The sequence below is a fragment of the Echiichthys vipera genome (assembly GCF_963691815.1).
Source record: "Echiichthys vipera genome assembly, chromosome: 16".
Lineage (NCBI taxonomy): Eukaryota > Metazoa > Chordata > Actinopteri > Perciformes > Trachinidae > Echiichthys > Echiichthys vipera.
In genome coordinates, this window is record NC_139841.1 from 12,811,557 (window position 1) to 12,830,987 (window position 19,431).

The 19,431-nt window shown below is 40.0% G+C and overlaps 1 protein-coding gene across 1 annotated transcript in view; it reads left to right on the plus strand.

Moving 5' to 3' along the window:
- Nucleotides 1-1,211: 1,211 nt before the first annotated feature.
- grin3a (glutamate receptor, ionotropic, N-methyl-D-aspartate 3A) overlaps nucleotides 1,212-19,431 on the plus strand; it is a gene marked incomplete at both ends in the record, with an annotated part of 56,411 nt that continues 38,191 nt past the window's right edge. Inside the window, 2 exons of the mRNA XM_083929834.1 lie at nucleotides 1,212-1,979; nucleotides 13,223-13,962. Coding sequence (XP_083785960.1) covers nucleotides 1,212-1,979; nucleotides 13,223-13,962 — 1,508 coding nt within the window. The remainder of the gene's footprint in view (nucleotides 1,980-13,222; nucleotides 13,963-19,431) is intronic.

A 19,431-nucleotide genomic window follows, 5' to 3' on the forward strand; every position in this document is an offset into this window, starting at 1 on the left:
GTCAGGCTTTCAGGTCTTGTATGTATATAATGTGATTAGCACATTAATGCAACAAAGAAAAATGGCCATAAATCTGAATCAACACCTCTCTGACAGCTTCAGAAATTCTGTTATTTATTGCACGGTCGCTGTACAGATGAATGCATTATGATGTGTCAAGTTTTAGTAGACCTGCAGAGGTGATGTTATACTTCCATAAAACAGTGGCCTTACATTATATTCAGTCAGCAGCTATATACCTGCTACTTTCCGCGGGAAACAGAAGATTTGTTGCTCTATACATAAAGCTAAAGCTCCAGTAAAATATGTTTTAACTGATGCATCCAAGCTCCCCATCAATCAATCTATCTATCTATCTATCTATATATATATATATCTATCTATATATATATCTATCTATCTATCTATCTATACGCTTTTTTATTTGAGTATTAGTTTATTTAGCCTCATGCAACTTATTCATTCATGCCCTATCTCCCTGACACTGTTAAAGGGGATAGGGTGGGGGTAAAGTAAGGACGGGTTGAATCTCATTGGAACGTGCGCAGAAGACCGCGCTCTCGTGCCGGAGGTCTCGCCGGTACAAGTGTCTGCACAGAGGTTGACTCGAGCCAGGCAGCGCGCGTTCTGTGAAGCTTCTACTTGTGTGTTTAACAAAAGGGAGAGAAAACAAGTATTTATCTTTTTTATCTCAAGGACCGGGACGAAGTCATGTTGTCTTGGCTCCTGCGCTCTGGATGACAATGGGATCATTTTCCTTCAAAGCCACCAGATGTTTCCAGTGGTGGATTTCACTGTTTTGAAATGTGTTTGATGCGCATTACTCTTTTTTCCTCGACATTTCCTCCTCTGGATTTTTCTTTTCTGCCACTGGAATATGTGGATATCTTACCGTTTTGATTCAACGACCTGTTCAGTAATCAAAAGGCTTGAATGATGAACATCTTTTGAGATGAAAAACAGCACTTTTGGGGATCCCTTTCTGCTTTTGCGCGGCACGTGCCTAGTCTCGCGCCTCTGCAGCCTGTTGTCCGTGTCCGTGGAGAAACGCTTAACTTTGCCGCGAGCTGGAGCTGGAGTTGGGGCTGCAGCTGGTCTTAGCGGCGCACGAGGGCCACACGCAGGGGGCCAGGAGGGGGAACAACGGAGCGGCCCCGGTGTTCCGCCGTTCTGTTGTTGGACGGGGCATCCGGTGCAGCTGTCGAGCGCGGATGATGAAGACGGCGGTAATGATGATGATGATGAATGGCCCGGCAGCTCGAGCAGGCACCGGGGTCTCGCCACCATTATGTTTACTGCTTTGCGCTCTAGTCTTTCTTCCGCCGTGCGCTCAATCGCACCCGCAGCCTTGCCAAGTGCTGAAACGGATCGGCCACACGGTTCGGGTCGGGACTCTGCATGTTCAGCCTCGCTTCCTTTCAGCCACCGCCGGCAGCGGTTCTGAGGACTGGGAAACCGATCGAGGTTTGATAGGGAGCGGAGAGCCTCGGGTGGAGTTGGAAAAGCAGGTTAAAACAAGTGCCGGTGCGCCTGGATATGGAAGCCTCAGGACTAGAGGCGCCGTTAATAGCCAGCGGGGAGGCACCAGAAGTAGGGGCCAGTCACGGCAGCGGGAGGAGAACACCTCGAGGGAGAACCGCGTGTTTGCACCCCGAGATTCGGTTCTGCTCGCGGTCGAGGCTGTCAACCGGGCCGGATTGCTGCCATACAATTTATCCCTGGAGCTTGTCATGGCCGTTGGGTCCGGACTCGGCGAGCTGCCCGCGTTCTCCTCCTCCTCCTCCGCGGGCAGCCCAGAGGGCGAAGACCCGCTGTCCTTCTTGGAGAGCGTGTGTCACACCGTGGTCGTGCAGGGGGTTTCGGCCATGATCTCCTTTCCACGGAACCGGGACGAGTTCGTCAAGTTGGAGTTCGTCTCGCTTGCGCTTAAAGTGCCAGTAGTCAGCGTTGTGCAGAGGGAGTTTACGCGCCACAGTGAGGTAAAAAAAAAAAGAAAAGAAAGTTATTCCTAAATTACATCTGAACTGCTGTTAACTGTTGATTGCACTTCGGCATCCAGCTGCAGAGCGCCGTGTATGTACATGTGTAGCAGATCGGTTTATAAAGAAAAACACGGATTGAATGTGACAGTCAGTGAGGTTCACAATATGAACACAAAACAGTTTAATTTACACACTCGTAGATTTATATCAGTTTTAAGACTTGGGTAAAATAGTTCACGTGGATTTAGGAGGGCAAAGTGCCATGCACAGGCTGGAGGAGGAGACACTTTCCTCTCTTGCTGTTGGTCTTTCTCCTCTACTACTGTGTATTAGGCGTTATTTCACGTGGAAGCCATAACATGTTATATGCCTGTCTTGTTAGGTATTACCATTAAATGGTCCAAATTTAGCTCAAGTACAAACGCAATTTTGTGACGGGAGCTGATGTTCTTGATTTTCATATTAAGCAGTCTGAGAAAAGCTGCAGTCGCTGCAAACTGGGACACAATCGGGGAGCATGGTGGCACGCGTAGTCCCCGTCCATGGTGCTGAAATCCCCAATAAGCACAGAGTGTATCTCGTTTCAGAAAAAAAATGAGTCTGCATTCTTTTTCCTTTTATAGGCAAGTGTTCCAGTAAAAAAAAAAAATGATTGAAGGCTATGTTCACCCAGCAGCACATGCCCTGAGGTATATATGCACAAACAAACACGTTGCTGGTATTAAGCATTCCACAGCAGAGGTTCACCATCATGGAGAGAGAGAGAGAGAGAGAGAGAGAGAGAGAGAGAGAGAGAGAGAGAGAGAGAGAGAGAGAGAGAGAGAGAGAGAGAGAGAGAGAGAGAGAGAGAGAGAGAGAGAGAGAGAGAGAGAGAGACAGTAGTGTAGAGAAATAACTTGCAACTCAAACCTCAAGTTGTGCTGACATCTACAGTTTGATTTAACTAATTTCCTTACAGCAAGCTAATGATAAACTCTACTGTCTTAATCCATCCAGAACTGTCTCAGATATATCACTTTATGTTGAGATGTGACTCGGGAAGCAAATTTAAAAATGCCATAAGTGCAAGAGGCAGCACCATTAATCTAAAGTCAAATATCTGACTAGATTCTGGCCTTATGTTATGTTTGTACATAACAAACCCATAAGCGTGAGGAAGTTGGATAACACTGGGAGTCAGCTATGCAGAACATTTTTTGTGTTTCACTGCTATTACAATCAAATCAAAATTGTTCTTCCCTACCCGTTCTCCATATGATTTCACAATACCTTTGGCCATACTACACTATATTTACAGTTCTTTTTACTAAACCCTAAACCCACTTGGCAAGTAAACATAGGAACTCAATCATTAAGTATAATCTAGTCTGTAGAGCAATCATTGTTTAAAGGTAAGCATGACTTTTTTGACACATGACATGACAATTTCTTTTTAATTTAACTCTTAGCTTTGCTTCGTTGCTAGTGTATAACCCATAGACTGCATACAACATGGACACAGTCTCTGTAACGGGGTATATCCCCTCATTTCCTCAAGTGGAAAAAAAGAATGTTTGATAGACAACATTCCATCTATATTATTAAAATTCCATCAAATTAATCTTTAAAATGGTTTGGGTGGTAAACAAGTGACACGATTTGAGGTGTTTGTAGGCAACAAAACCCACATACGCAGAACCCAAACAAAATATTTTTGATGTTATCCATGCCTTCATAAAGTACCCATGTAATTGTTCCAAAATGATCAAACATTTTCTGGTCTGTCTCCCTTATGGATCTTAGGTTTAAGTACAACTACTTGGGTTAGGTTTTGGAACGATCACCATCATGTTTAATGCAAATCAACTGTGTTGGTTGGTAGAAGACAGAAAGTGAGATTGGAGTTTCCTTAACTGAAAAGCGACTCTTGTGCCGAATACTTGGGTTTGCAGCTGAAATGAGAGAGAGAGAAAATTAGTTAAAAGTATAAACACTCTAAATTATTCACTGTAATGGTTCATCAATAACCATTCTCTGGAGAAGACACCTGCTGAGACAGTGTGCGTGTGTGTGCGTGTGTGAGTGAGTGAGTGAGTGAGTGAGTGAGTGAGTGAGTGAGTGAGTGAGAGAGTGAGTGTGTGTGTGTAAAGAGCAAAGAGCATCATTGTTTTTCTGTTTTTTTTTCCACCTACACAAATACACACAGACACACAAGCACACACACATCCGAACCATTAGTTAGACTGAAGGGTTCTGGGACACTTGCCACCTACTGAGCTATAGTTGTGTGTGTGCGTGTGTATGTGTATGTGTATATGTGTGTGTGTGTGTGTGTTTCCAGGGTAATCTCTAATTTCCTGCTCTGTGCAAAAGGAAGCATTTCGCTGTAAGCAGTCAGCAGGTGTTTAAAGTCCAAAATGGTTCTTAAAAGTCAAAAGACAGGTATGGATATAGCATTTAAACTAACAAAGGTTGAATAATTGTTGGATGGCTAGATGAATGGTTGGTCAGATGGCGGTATGAACAGGCAGAAACATTTATTTTGCTACCACAGGCAAACAAACAGATTATGCAGAACTCGTGTGTGACTTTTGATGAGATGGCTTAACTCCCCTCATTCTAGTTTTGCAAATCCCAACTGAAGGATGACAGCAGTTTCTCCAGAACAGAGTTTTCAAATTGTAAAAAAAATTTGAATGTGTTGAGAGGATGTCATTAGCATTTATTCTGTGACCTTTGCCTTATTTTCTTGCTACTGAAGTTTCTAATTTAGGTTAAAGAAAGTTCACAGTTAAAAAGTGAGCAACCCTTGAGACTGCGTCTTGTGCCGAAATAATGAAGCTGAGCATATTGGGTTTATGGACCAAATTATAAAGTGACCTCAGAGTAAAGGGACTAAGTTGGTTGGGAAAGGGGTGATAAGCTTTGGAAGCAGCAAAGGGTTGACATTTTAGCATATAATAAGACTAAGGAAACTCCCTGGCAAAGACCTGTTGTCCCTGATATGAGGACTTAGTTTTAATATGGGAATCTATCCCGTGCTGTCCCACAACAGCTTTTGTGAAATCAATACATAATACAGAATCTTCCCAGACAGCTCGAAGCATATATGCAAATATCCGTTGCTACTGAATCCAATTATTTACAAATATATACAATTTGCATTATATATAAAATGCGTTGCAGATATTATATATGTACAGAACTATATGTGGAACATGTGCAATATAAATTAAAGATGTTTATGAGGAATACATTACGTTGCTGGTTCATTAGATATGTTTTGGATAATGCCCGTTGGGGTGTCCATTATGAGGAATTAATGGCCTCCTAGTCATCCATTAATTATGGACAGCTGGAAGAGCATTATCCAGCTAACACCATGGTCACTTGACATAATAAATAAAAAACAAGATCATTCATTTATATTTTAATGTGTCTTGCAATCAAAATGGAAAGTTTCTCAAAAGCCACAAATCAGTTTCCCTGGCAACACCCAGGGTTTTGGAAACATCCATTCCATACGGATCTTGGAACGGAGACCTTGTTTACCACTCCAGTAAATAGGACAAACCTTAGATACAATTTGGCAACTGGAGATATTTCTAGCCTGCTCAGATCATAGAACCCATTGGGCTTAGCTATGTGTCAGAAAGCTAACATTATGCTAGCAAGATTAAAAGTCACATATTATATATACAGTATATTTAACTACAAGTCAAGGTAGCTATCCAGCCATATCAGTGTCACCAAATTAATACTAAGACTTTCACAAACAAATTATGCGACTTGCGTAACAGTACTGTTGGCTGCAGGCTAAAGCAACAAGTTAAATAGCGATTGGGTTGTGAGATGATAGTTTATGTGATACAAAGGAAGTTTAGAAGGGTAGTGTGACTTACAGTTGCCATTCTGTGGTGTTCAGAGGATTAGGCACTGAAGAACTTCATGCACTGCTTTAGAATGGTGTACAGATAGTTTCACAACTACTGAGTAGGTATCCAATAACATGTTTCAGTCGACATCCTGCAGCCAATCAGTATCAAGTATTCACCCAGTTCAGACAACATACATTTGTACCAACTAATCTGATGTAAAAAATGTCACAATACAGAAATGTTAACTTTATTAAATGTATCATGTTTAGCTTTTGCAGACATTATAATTGTTGATGAAATTTTAGGGCTGTAGTAAGGGTGTTTTAATGGACTGCATTAATTTTTACAGGTGTAACTACAAACTACATTAGTGTAACTATTGGCTGCCTGAACATGTTTTTAGCAGGACAGAAAGAAGCCAGTTGTTTGACGTGTACATAGTCGACAAAGTGTAACATCATTGTCTCTGTAACAACTTCATCACAGTTACTAATGCTGTCTCATAATTGGGTCATATTGAATGCCGCTAAGCAGAATTTGTTGATGCCAACCATCATAATCGGCACTTTAATTTGTGAGCTGTGAATCACAACCCACAATAGTCTGGATCGATTCGTACAACAATAGCACTGATGAAAATCAACAACCGCACATTAAAACAATCATACTCTATGACTGACATGCAGTGTATGAGTTATTGACAGATACTTCTACTTGGCATGCAGTAACATAACATGACCCACCTTTGTAGTGTTTTCAATAATGACTCAGAGAAAACCATCATTAAATAAGACTTTACTTAACCTGTGTGTGTGTGTGTGTGTGTGTGTGTGTGTGTGTGTGTGTGTGTGTGTGTGTGTGTGTGTGTGTGTGTGTGTGTGTGTGTGTGTGTGTGTGTGTGAACCTGTACAATGAAGGCAAGTTTTATAAAGATAGACCTAAAACAACATACATGATAAAATCAAAGACGAATTAATAAAATAGGAAGTTCAGAGAAATAGTCAAAAAACAACAACGGTTAAAACACTGTAAGAGGACATTAGAATTAAGTTCAGAGGGAACAAAAACCATGTCGATCTAAAATAAAGAAAAAAAGAGAAAAAAAAAAGGGGAGGGGGGTGTTCCATAGCCTGGGAGCAGCAACAGGAAAATGGCTAATCCCAGACATATTAGTGGCAATGTTTCTCCGATATTCGCAGACATGAAAAGCTTTTTTTACAGAATATATAATGCAGAAATTGATGCTTGGAGTATATCAAGGTGTTGTCATACGGAAAAGCCGTCATATTGTTAGCCAGGCAAAGGCGGCAATTTTCCATCCTGTCTATATGAAACAGAGGCGTAATATTCCTCCTGTCCCAAAAGCCGGCATTGAACATGTGGCGTGAGATGAAGCACAGCGTAGGACGTACAACATATGCGTCTGAAGAAGTTTGGAAGAAGCCCTATAACACCAGTGTCATTTTCAAAACATCTGATCGACCAGCTGATGACTTGCTGTCTCTCGTTTCTGTGAAGAGCTGTTTTACAGCTTTTAAAACTCCCGTTCGTCAGTTGCACAACTTTATCAACTCTATTTACATGGAAATCGAGCCGCCAGTATATGTAGGGTCTAAGCCAGCATATCGGGGGGCTAAATCAGGCTGGCAATTTGCTACGATCTGTCTGAATACGTGGACCAGGCCGGCAAAAAGGCAGCCTGATGATGGAGTTCCTTATCACCTGTATCATGTCGCAACAGGCTGGAGCCAAACGCTGTGCTGGGTCTAACTTCAGGTTCTTTTTGAATTTCAACATTTTTATCTGTAGTTCCCAACGTTTTCCAGCCATATACTCTGTCCCAGTCTTATTACACTCTTCATGCAATAAGTGAAAATAGTAGTTCTGATTCTGACTGTTTGGAAGCCAAATGTGTTAAACTTGCTGCTCATATAATAATGTATCCCCTCTCAGATTTATTTAATTCATCTATGTCAACCTGATCAATTCCTGCCATATGGAAATCTGCCAAAGTTATCCCTCTTTTTAAATCTGGTGACCCATCTGATATGAATAATTATTGCCTAATTTCAACTCCTTTGATAATCGCCAACTCGCAGGTGCAATTTATATTTACTTTCTAAGGCTTTTGATATGGTTGACCACTATGTCCTTCATGACAAGCTCCACTCAACTGGCCTAAATCAACATGCTCTTCTCAGGTTCAATTCATACCTTCACAGTAGACATCAATGTGTTTCATTCCATAGTTTTCTGTCTGACTATTTGATAGTGGAAAAGGGTATTCCTCAAGGGTCCACTTTGGGTCCACTCATTTCTTTCTATTTTTTATTAATGATCTACCTCATGTATGTTTAAGTTGACTGTTCATCTCTATGCTGATGATACTGTCATTTACGCCTCTAATACTGCTTTTTCACAAATCCAGAATTCTTTAGAGCAGAATGGCAACTTGTTTCACATATGGTTTAACAATAAAAGACTTAAGACAAAATAAGTATTGCATCATGTAATGTGGTACAAGTCGGTTTAAAAAGTCAGTTGGTTGAAAAAGTCATTTCATTTAAATATATTGGTCTCTGGATTGATCCTGAACTCTCTTTTAAACCTCATATTGATTTTATTATAAAAAAGGACTTCACATCAGAAAAAATAATAATTTCTCAGTTGCTGTGGCCATCATTGAGTATGCTGAGAATTGTATATCACAACACCTCTGATACCTACCATAATATTCTGTTTAACCCTTTATGTAGATTTATTTTATGCTGTCCATACATAACTCACCATTATTTATTTTTTGAATCACTTAATTGCCTGCAGCCTGGAAGAAGGACATTTCATTGGATTCAGTTTATTTTCAAATGTGTTCACCTCAATTGTCCTTCCTACTTACATCACATTTTTGGTTCCAAACACTCTTTATATCCTTCCTGACACATGCAATATTCCTTCTTTTTTTGTTCCCAGAGTTTTCCAGGAAACAGATCATTTAAATATAAAGCTCCACCTGAGTTCAATTACAGACATCTTTAATTTCTCATCCATCGGGTTAATGTTAATAATTTAATTTTACTATTATAACCATGATCATTGCATTTATTTATTTATGATAATTATTATTGCACATATTTTTATAATTATTATTATTTACATTTGAGTATTGGGGATGTGGAGGGTGAGCGAGCTGGATGTATTTGTATTGTGTATGTGATTTTTGTTTCTCTTGTATGCTGTGTTGTATGCTTAACTATCTGTGTTATAGGACCCACTTCAAAATGAGATGCGGCATCTCAGGGGGCTTTTCTAAATCAATTCAAATTCAAAGTCCGACCTCAATGCTGCAGTATGTGCCTGAACTAGAGCTGCAACTGCAGCTAACTGAAAGTCTCCCCCCGGTCAGCTAGCACTACAAATACAATCTAATTGTGTGGGACACAATGCACTAAATACATACAACAAACAATATAAAGCAAATCAATTCATGTGAATTTAGATTGCAGTGACTTATCCCCAATGAGATATTGATAATAATTGTTAATTCCAAACAGTGCACATTTAAGGTTTTGATAATAATAGAAGTCCACAGGGAGTGAACTGTGTAACATTGCTATCGATAGCACTTTGCAAGAATATTATCTTGAATATGACTGTAGCAATTCGGACCAGACCTTCAACCACACATCAACAGAGTTGTTCAGTCCTGCTTCCTTCAAATGAGAACCATCTCCAGAATCATACCAATGTTGTCATACCCTGACATGGAAAAAGTCAGTCAGGCTTTTATTTTCTCTAGACTGGACTACTGTAGCTCTCTCCTCTCTGGCATCAACTAAAATCACTCTCTTGAATTCAGAAAGTTCAGAATGCAGCAGCTTCTGTAGGCTTCTCACTGGTTTTAACAGACGACTTTACCTCACTCTAATCCTGACATCACTCCATTGGCTCCCTGCTTGATTCCAAATTGATTTTAAGATTTAACTGATCCCTTTCAAAGCATGTCTGGGTTTTGCTCCAAGCTTCATACAGTAGTGGAGATGTTAACCCCATGTGAGCTGGTTCAACATCTTAGATCCTCGGGTGGGGCCCTTCTGACCGTTCCAAAGTCGAGGCTCCACCAAGGTCCATCAACTCTGGTTGAATCTTATCTTTTTTCTTGATATTTCATTCACTATTATTTGTCATGTTTGTAGTTTTTTTTGTTTGTCTTCTCTCTGCTATGTTTGCATCCTTTACCTTACTGTTTTTGTTCACCCAAATGTCATGTTGCTTTGTGTCTTCTGGGTCACTTCCTTTTTCTTTGCATTGTCTGTCAAAGCACTTTGTAAACTTTTTTTTTAAACGTGCTAAATAAATAAAGTTATTATTATTATTATTATTATTATTATTATTATTATTATTAATGCTAACATATAAATAACATTTCTGTATTTTGCAGAATGGTAGCTTATTAGATGCTGTTAAATTCATTTGTAGATTATGCTGATTAGGATATTGGAGAAATGATGTCCTCTATCTAATCTATCCAGGGATAGCAGATGGACTATAGGGCTTTGCTGACTATAGGGAGAGTTAGTGGAGTTTCTCATTGTCCCTTCATAAATAACACTGACAGTGACAGAAAAAGGCCAGTAGGATGAAAGGCTAAGAGCTATGGGTATGTATATGGAGTTATAGACTGGGGCCGTAGGGAGTTGTTTCTGTGAAAGGAACAATAGTAAGATGTGAACATTTTTACAACATTTGCAAAAATTTCGCTTTGCGTGAAATCAACTGTTTTTTCTAAATGATTGCAAGGACGGGACAGTGGTTGTGTGTTTATTAAAGAAAACTTCTGTAATCTTATTAAAAAGACAATTTTAATCTGTTTTCACACTTTCCCTACAATGAATCATCCAATCAAGGAAAGATCAATACCAGGCCATTACTAGTTTATTTGATTTGTCTACTGGCCTCTGATTCTGCCAGTCCCTGCAGTTTTACCATAAAGCAAGGCTTGCAAGTTTCACCACATAAGAACACACAGCAAATATACATATTTTGGCTGTGGCAGTCACAGAAAAAAAAAACAGATTTCTGAAAAGAGAAAAGCAATGAGAGAGATCACAGTGACAACAAAGCTGGGATTTCCCAGTGCATCGAAAGCAGCAGCTCCACTTCCGAGCAAATTTCTGTTTATTTACATGAGGAACAAAGAGGGGGTTACATATTTATGGTGATCACAGTGCAGAAGTGCTGCAGCTGAGAATAAATCCTCCAATCCTCCTGGGGGATGAGAGGAGGTGAGAGGGTGATGCCCTGTGGACTGAATTACCATCTTTCTTTCCCTGAAGCAGGACTTCTAAAACTGAAACATGTACTATTGCTTTTGGTGCTTCTGTTGCAGCAAAATCTGTCTGTGTATATGCAATATGGAAAAATGATCATTTGCAAGCCCAATTGGGTAGAGTGATTAATGGGATGAATACAATTAACCAATCAGTTAATCTACTGGACTTTTAGTGCAAAGGTTGTGGAAAAGTTATAAAGTCAATTAAACAGAGCTGTGGGAAGTAAAGGTCTACTTGTGTGTATATGTGCATGCAGCAAGTGCACGGCAGATTGATTGCCTCTGTGACTGGTATGTTGGGTACAGTTTGACAGGGTGCACTGAAGCAGATCTGGCAGCTCAGTAGTACAGGGATGACTGTGTCAACTTTGAAATGTATCTGCTCTGATATTCTGGCTTACTGTAATCCTGTAGGTGCAATGCACTATACAGTATGTATAAAGTGCAGTGATTCTACTCTGACGGAACATAATGAGTCAGTGGACCCATTCTCTGGGCTTGCCTGTTGTAGCCAATAGCCTACAAATTGTCCGTATGTTATACTGTCAACCACTTCATACAGCATACAATATTTTTTAAGATGAATGTCCGACCTCGCAGAAAGCAGTTACAGTTTAGTAGTGAGGTATAATGTTGGCCACTTTGCTGTTTTTCTGGCCAATTGATGACTGCAAGTCCAATAGTTTATCTCTTCAAACTCCTGAGGGAAATATCCATGTGTGTGACATTATTGGTCATGTGTGAGGAGTTTTAGGGCAGAGATCTGTTCACACCATAGACACATTGATGTCAGATATAAGTCACTTCAGTTACAAGTATGAACAATCTAATAAGAAAAAAAGACGGAACGGGTGGAAAAGTTGAGAGAACTGACCTCGACGTAGAGGCTACGTCCATTTTTTATACAGTTTATATGGCTTATACAAGTAATTCACCCTATACAGTCCTTTAAAATGATGTGTTGATGTTCTCTTCTGAAGGTGATGAAGGCCATTTTAAAACATTACTGCCAGAAGCAAGTGCTCAGCCTCCTACATTATCCTGTTTATTTCAGCATTCCAACATTAGGTACGCTCAGACTAATTCATTTTTAAACCAATTCATATCTCTAATACAGCCCAATACTTGAGCATTTAGTCGTATGGTGGATGGTTTTCATCTGACGCCATCATGAGACCCCACTTTTATTATTCATAGTCAAGGTGGAAATCCCACATCCATTGCCCCACTCTTATTCATTGATCTGTCCAGGCCTCATCAATCAACTGATGAACTCATGAATTGCAAAATAGGTGTGAATTAAATCACACAGAATTGACCAAGTGCAGCTTGTGAACGGTCCTGTTGAGTTTCTTCAGGTTGTAAGTGTTTAAAATAGAAATATAACACACCTAAAAATAGATGTAGTGTAGTTCTTATGATGTGAATAATGATATTCATGGGAGCAGGTAAGTGGAGACTGAACTCCATTATATCCAGTGGACTGTGTTTGTTCTCAAGAAACAAATTGAATTCTAAGGTAGAAAGTAATTCTGCTGTTGGATTTATAAGCTTTTTGTATTTTTTCCCCTTTTTCCTTCTCTGCTCTACTACATCTGTTTCTGCTTCCTGGTACCCCATCTTTCTTACTTCTCTCTAACCTTCTCCCCTCGTCCTTGGTGTTGCTCATTGCCTCTTACCCCATTCCTTCCATTGCCATAATTTGCCTTTTCTCTATCTCATTTCTTCCTTTTTTGTAATCTACCCTTCATTCGAAAAAAAAAACATCCTCTAATGATATTCTCCTATCTCTGCTCTCTATGAAATCCAACTGACTCTCACTAATCCTTTGTCCTCCCCATCACTACTTGTTTATCACCCCATCTCCTTTACATTTTTATCCCCTCTAATCATTTGTTTAACTGTCCATCTCCATCCCATCTCTCCAATCCCATTCCTCATGCTCTTTTTCTCATTTCTCTTCCATCCTTCATACCCTCATACAACCACTCCATTTCCCCCTTTCCCAAATCACTTGCTCACTCACCCATTTCCTTTTTACAATCACTCCACAGAATCCTCTCCATTTCCAGCTGGCAATGAGAACCGTGGAGTCCCCACCATCCCAACTCCTCTCTACCCTGCTGATGATGAATGGCTGGTGGGACATCAGTATTCTGCTCTGTCAGGAGTGGGACATTAACGACTTCCTCCTCCTAATCCAGAACAATTCCCGTTTCCACCTGGGCACTCTTGTAAATCTGACAGCTACTGCCTCAACTTCTTCAACCTCTTCATCATCACTCTCAGTAGTGGCATCAGGTGTAGCATCAGGAGCGGAGGCGTCGTCATCTTCGTCATCTTTGCCTTACTTCTCCCCTGCCACATCATCATCTGCTTCTCCGTCCACTTCCTCCTCTAAATCAGACCAGCAGCAAGCTCTCATGCGGCAGCTGGAGGCCCTGAGAGAACCTCCGTCCACAAGGGGAGTTGTGACATTTGGGTGTGAGATCCGCGAGGTGCGGCGTCTGTGGACGCTGGCCAGTCGGATGGCACTCCCAGAGTTTCACTGGGTTTTGGGGGATAGCCAGAATGTGGCTGAGCTGAGAACAGATGGGTTGCCCCTGGGGCTGCTGGCACACGGGGTCATGGGGTCCCCTTCATTGGATCACTACGTCCATGACTCACTGGAGATGGTCGCGCGGGCGGTGGGCAGTGCAGCCCAAGAGAATCCTGCCCTGGCACTCATACCTGGGACTACTAACTGTATGGATGTACAGCAGAGCAACAGCAGCTCTGGGCAATACTTGTCAAGGTAGGAAATCATGTAGATGCCTAAGTCATAATCACACTAACACATTCTGACAAAGCTAAATACAATGAGCAAAAACAAGTGTGCTGAGGAAATGCATAATTAATTCATGATTAATCATTTTATGATGTTGACGATTTTTCTTCACCATAAATAGTTTGTTTTAGCAATGTGGCATACTTTATGCAAAGAAAACAAACACAGGGAGGTGAAAATTAGGCAGCATAAAAAATGTTGGAAAAGGATAGCTTTAAGGCCAGGGCTCGTGGCTGCACGCATATCCTAGATCACAACCATTTGGCAAACCATGATGATGTCTTTTAGAAATTTGAATGCAATTTATCTATGTTGTAGGTATCTCTGTGTTTCCACTCATGTCTGTATGGTTTAAAAGTGTACTGGCACTTTGGAGTGAAAAAAATAGACTCTTCATGTGGCAGACCTGTTGCCGATTTGTATATCCAGTAGACAGAGAAACATTAGCATTCATTTGCAGTTGTGTGTCTTAGCAACTTGGCACATGAATGTCCATTATTCACTATTTTTTACTGCTGTGGTTTGATTATCACCAGCTCCTGAGGAAAATATCAAGCTCTTTAGCAGCTAAATGCCAAATGCAAGCTGATGGCTAACTATCTGTCTACTATGTGGAGTTGGCGAGGGAGCATACAGTGAGTTTTTAGAGCAGTTCTGCTGAAAACAGCTGCCTGCATCATTCTGACACCCAACAGCCCTCATTCCACTTCATACTCTTCACACCCTCTCCTTCATGGTGTTGTTATGAATCCGCTCCCTGTTTCTACCTGGTCTCCTCTATAAGTCTTTCATTGTTCAGATGTTCAGTCACAGTCCAGCTGCAATGTCAGTGTGGAATTTGTGACAGAAACACATTGATGCACATCATGCATGCACAAGCACGCAGCATATTTGAATGTACTCCATACACACTCAATAACTGCACCCGTGTGGTAAAATGATAAAGTGTGATGAATTGTATTAAGCAGCTGCACCGTAATCTGCAGCTGTGCCACTCTACTTTATATTGCTACAGAGAGATATGAGCGATGAAGAGTGTGTGATCACACACGGCATTACCATAAAAGTTTGACCTTTCAAACTGAGATTCTCCTCAAAACACCTGAATCAGCAGAAGGATCGTCCCAGGAAGAGAGTTATTTGAACATGATGAGCTTGTAGAGGCTAGATGAGATTTCTGATTGTGTTCAGGTGTTGATTGAGTCCACTAGTGTTTTACATATCACATAATTAAGAACAAGTGTTACAGGACCCATGACCAGGTATATAAAAGCCCTAACATTTTTAATCAATGATTTCATTATCAAGCACAATCTTGCTGTTTAATGATTCCCTCCAATGCAAGCAGATATCTTATGGAGACTTTGCCGCCTTTGAATATGAAGAGCTCTTTTCCAAAACGAGATAAAAAAGAAATTTTTAAAAAATTAGTTTGTCATGCCACTTTGCTGTATACAGAACCTATTCACTGCTTCATCAATGTTTCATGCCAAATCGCTATATTTCCTTGTTTAAAATGGTCCGCAAGATGCAGTTCCTTTCCAAACCACGACCAGCGCCAAGCCTATTTTTAGCCCTAAATGCGATACGTCCTCTCGACCAATCAGAATTCAGTGAGCGTTCTATGCGATCCAACATGGCGGCGCTCTGAAGCGGGAGAGTTTTTTGTTTTGTCCGTCCGTTCAACATGTTCAGACTGAGCCATAAACCATTTTGACAAGATAAATTGAATATTAACCAAATGTGTGGGTCTAGGTAAAAAAATTAATTTTCCTGAAAACTATTAAAATGGATTTATAGCGTTTTGGAAAAGAGCTACTCATATGTAGCTCTTAAGTTTAATTCTTCCTCCCGAGTTATGTTTCTAAATGTCTACAGGCCTCTCAAATACTGTGCAACCTTTTTTTAGGAATTTTTCTGAAAGGCTGTTTATGATCTGTATTAACTTTGACTTTGTAGTTATTGTTGGTGATTTTAACATCCATGTTGACAAACTTCATGACAAGGGAACCAAAGAACTTCATTACGTCATTGATAACTATGGATTTATTCAGTATGTAACCCAGTCCACACACAACAAAGGTCACACTCTGGACTCAGTCATGTCCAAGGGTCTGAGCCTTTCTAAGGTTGCTGTGATTGATGTTGCTCTTTCTGATAATTCCTGTGTTTTCGTTGAGAGTGCTATCTCTATGCAGTGTGATGTTCAAAGAAAAGTTGCAAAACGTAATTCCAAAGAAAACACCTGTGATACATTTATTCAGGCTTTCTCCTCCACACCAACCCTCCCCTGGGCCTCAGTAAATGAGCTTGTTGATAATTCCAATGTGAAAATTATAAATATTATCGATGCCTTTGCACCCACTAAGGTGAAAGTGGTCTCTGGCAAAAAAAAAAAAAAAAGTCTCCATTGAGAAATACCCTGTTAGTAAGAATAGAAAAAATAGTCTCGGAAAGCTGAATGCAGATTGAGGAAAGCAAATGTCTAGGTTCACTGTGACATCTATAAAGAAAGACTTCAAATCTACAACTTGAAACTGAGAAATGCAAGACAATACTTCTTCTCAGACATAATTGCCAAAAACAATAATAATGCACATGCCTTGTTTTCTACTGTCAACAGGCTAACAAATTCTCCTGTGTAAGTAGCCCCTGAACTGCTTTCCACCAGGGCCTGCAATGAATTTGCCTCGTTTTTTAATGACAAAATTAAAAAAATTAGGCAAACAGTCAGTGCCTCCACATCAGGTGCAGGACATTTGCTGTCCATGTGCCCTCCTAACATTAACTTAAATACCATGGCACTTTTTCATGTGATTAACCATAGGACCTTGGAGGACATTATACAACATCTGAAATCCTCCTCCTGCATCCTCGATATTCTCCCAACAGACCCTTCCAAAGATGTATCAAATTGCATGGCCTCAGATCTTTTATACTTTGTAAACACGTCTTCCCACAGGCCCTGAAAACTGCTGCTATCAAGCCTCTCTTAAAAAAAAAATAATTTAGACACTTCACCAATGAGCAATTAAAGACCAATATCAAACCTCCCATTTCTCAGCAAGATCATTGAAAAAAATGTTTTAAGCAGCTGAATGACTTCATGTTAATAAACAGCTGTTTTGATGTCTTCCAGTCAAGTATTAGACCACTACTCAGCACCGAAACCACTCCTGTTAAGGTCTTCAATGACATCCACTTACACACGGACAACAACAAAATTTCAGTGTTAGTATTATTGGATCTCAGTGCTTCATTCGACACAGTAGATCCCAACATTTTACTAGACCACCTGGAAAGGTGGTTGACTTTCTGGGACTTTCTGGCACAGCATTATCATGGTTTGAATAGTACTTGAAAGACAGGGACTACAGGCAAAAATTACATGTGGAGTTCCCTAAGGCTCCATTCTGGGGCCTCTTCTGTTTAATATCTACACTCTTCGATTGGCTCAGATCATGAAAAACAACAAAATATGTTACCACAGCTATGAAGACAACACACAAATCTACATAACTATATCACCAGGCAACTATTGTCTAATACAAGCACTGAGTTGATGCATCAAGCAAATCAACGCTTTGGATGTAGCAGAATTTTCTCCAATTAAACAAAGAAAAAACTTTTTAAATATTGTTTTTGGAGCCAAGGGAGAACAATCAAAAGTCAGCACCCAACTTCAAACGATAATGCTGTCTTCCTAAAAAGTCCTTCAGACAGCTGCAGTTAATTCAGAACGCTGCTGCTCGAGTCCTCACTAAGAAAAAATCACTCCAATCCTCAGATCCAATCCTCAGAATCTTACACTGGTTTCCCGTCTGTCAAATAATTGATTTCAAAATACTTCTGTTGGTTTACAAAGCACTGAATGGTTTAAGATATAGAATACATTTCATATCCTCTGCTCAGCTACGAACCATTCAGACCTGTATGCACCAAATATCTGGAACAATCTCACAGAAAACTGCAGGTCTGCTGCAACTCTCAGTTCTTTTAAATTAAGAAACTGCCCTGTTACTTCTGTAACCGTAACCATATTTTATATGCTTTAAAAATTACCTTTTATGCGTTTTCAATCTTTTTAATGTTTTAAATTACCTTTAATGTGTTTTTGATTTACATTTTTTATTTTTTATTTCTCCATGTGCTTATAATGTTTTATGTAAAGCACTTTGAATTACCTTGTTGTTGAATTGTGCTATACAAATAAACTTGCCTTGCCTTGCTAGCCTATCGTTGGCCCTGTGAGGGCAGGGGATTTACGCTAAGAGATTCACTTTCCCTTGTCAGATACTGGGTATAGTCCAAGCTGTTACACATAATTGGGATTTTAAAAAGTCAGCCAGATGTCTGGTTAAGGGTAAGCTGTATAGGTAGAGTGGCTCGGAGGTAGAATGGGTTGTCCTCCATCTGGAACAGCATCAAAGGTTCCTTTGGCAAGTCATTGACCAAATTGGTCCCAAATTGCAAATTGTTTGATGTCTGAATGATGTTTAGATCAAATAATGGGCTGGTAGCCTCTGCCATTAGTGTATGAATGTCTCGGTGAATGTAATGTAAAAGCGCCTCTACTGGTCACAAGAGTAAAAAGGTGCTACAAGTCCATTTACCATTTTATCATTTAATGAATCAAATAATGCAACCAGCTGCGGATGCTGGGCAAAAGAAAAAGGTGTAGTCTTAGTTTGTACGTTACCTCCAAAGATGTATAAAATGCTGTTGTCTCACAGAAAATGTTATTCCTTCTTTTGTAATTCACTGCCCTGTTGCATTCACACTGCAGGGATTAATAGATGTTGACTTATCATTCTTTTTCCAATTTCAGTATGTCTCTCTAGGTTATAAAGATGGTGATAAATGGAATCAGGGTCGTGATCTTCATCTATTACCGTTAACTTTTGCCGTGCAATTGCATTGGTTTCCTTTTCTTCCTTTTTAAAAATGATATTTAATCTGATTGTGGAGGCAGGTCAGATACACTGACCTGTCACCTGTTTTTTCAGTTGTATCATAATTCCTGTGGAATTTCAATGCAGCACCCCCTGGGCATGCAAGGAGTCTAAGTTGTTTAAGCATTTTGTGTCCTTTCCAAGTTGCCAGGTATTATTTGTTGTCTAAAAATAGCCGAAACTTTTTTTCTTTTTACATTACTCCTCACCTTCTACTACTGCCTATTGTTTTCTATTAAGCACATGCTGTGATTGTCTCATTAAGGAATGATATTCCACACCATGGCAGGGGGCTCAAGGGGCTTTAGACTGCCTGAGAGCGAGTGAGATATATAAACAAGTTGAGGGTCACAAAAAGTTGGTTGACTGTCCTTAAGTTCTGTAGAGGAAGAAGCTGATATTTGAACATGAAAGTTGCTGAAAGTCAGACTATATATTTTTCAAAGCAATTGTGACTTATTTAGCTTCAGGGCTGACATTTATA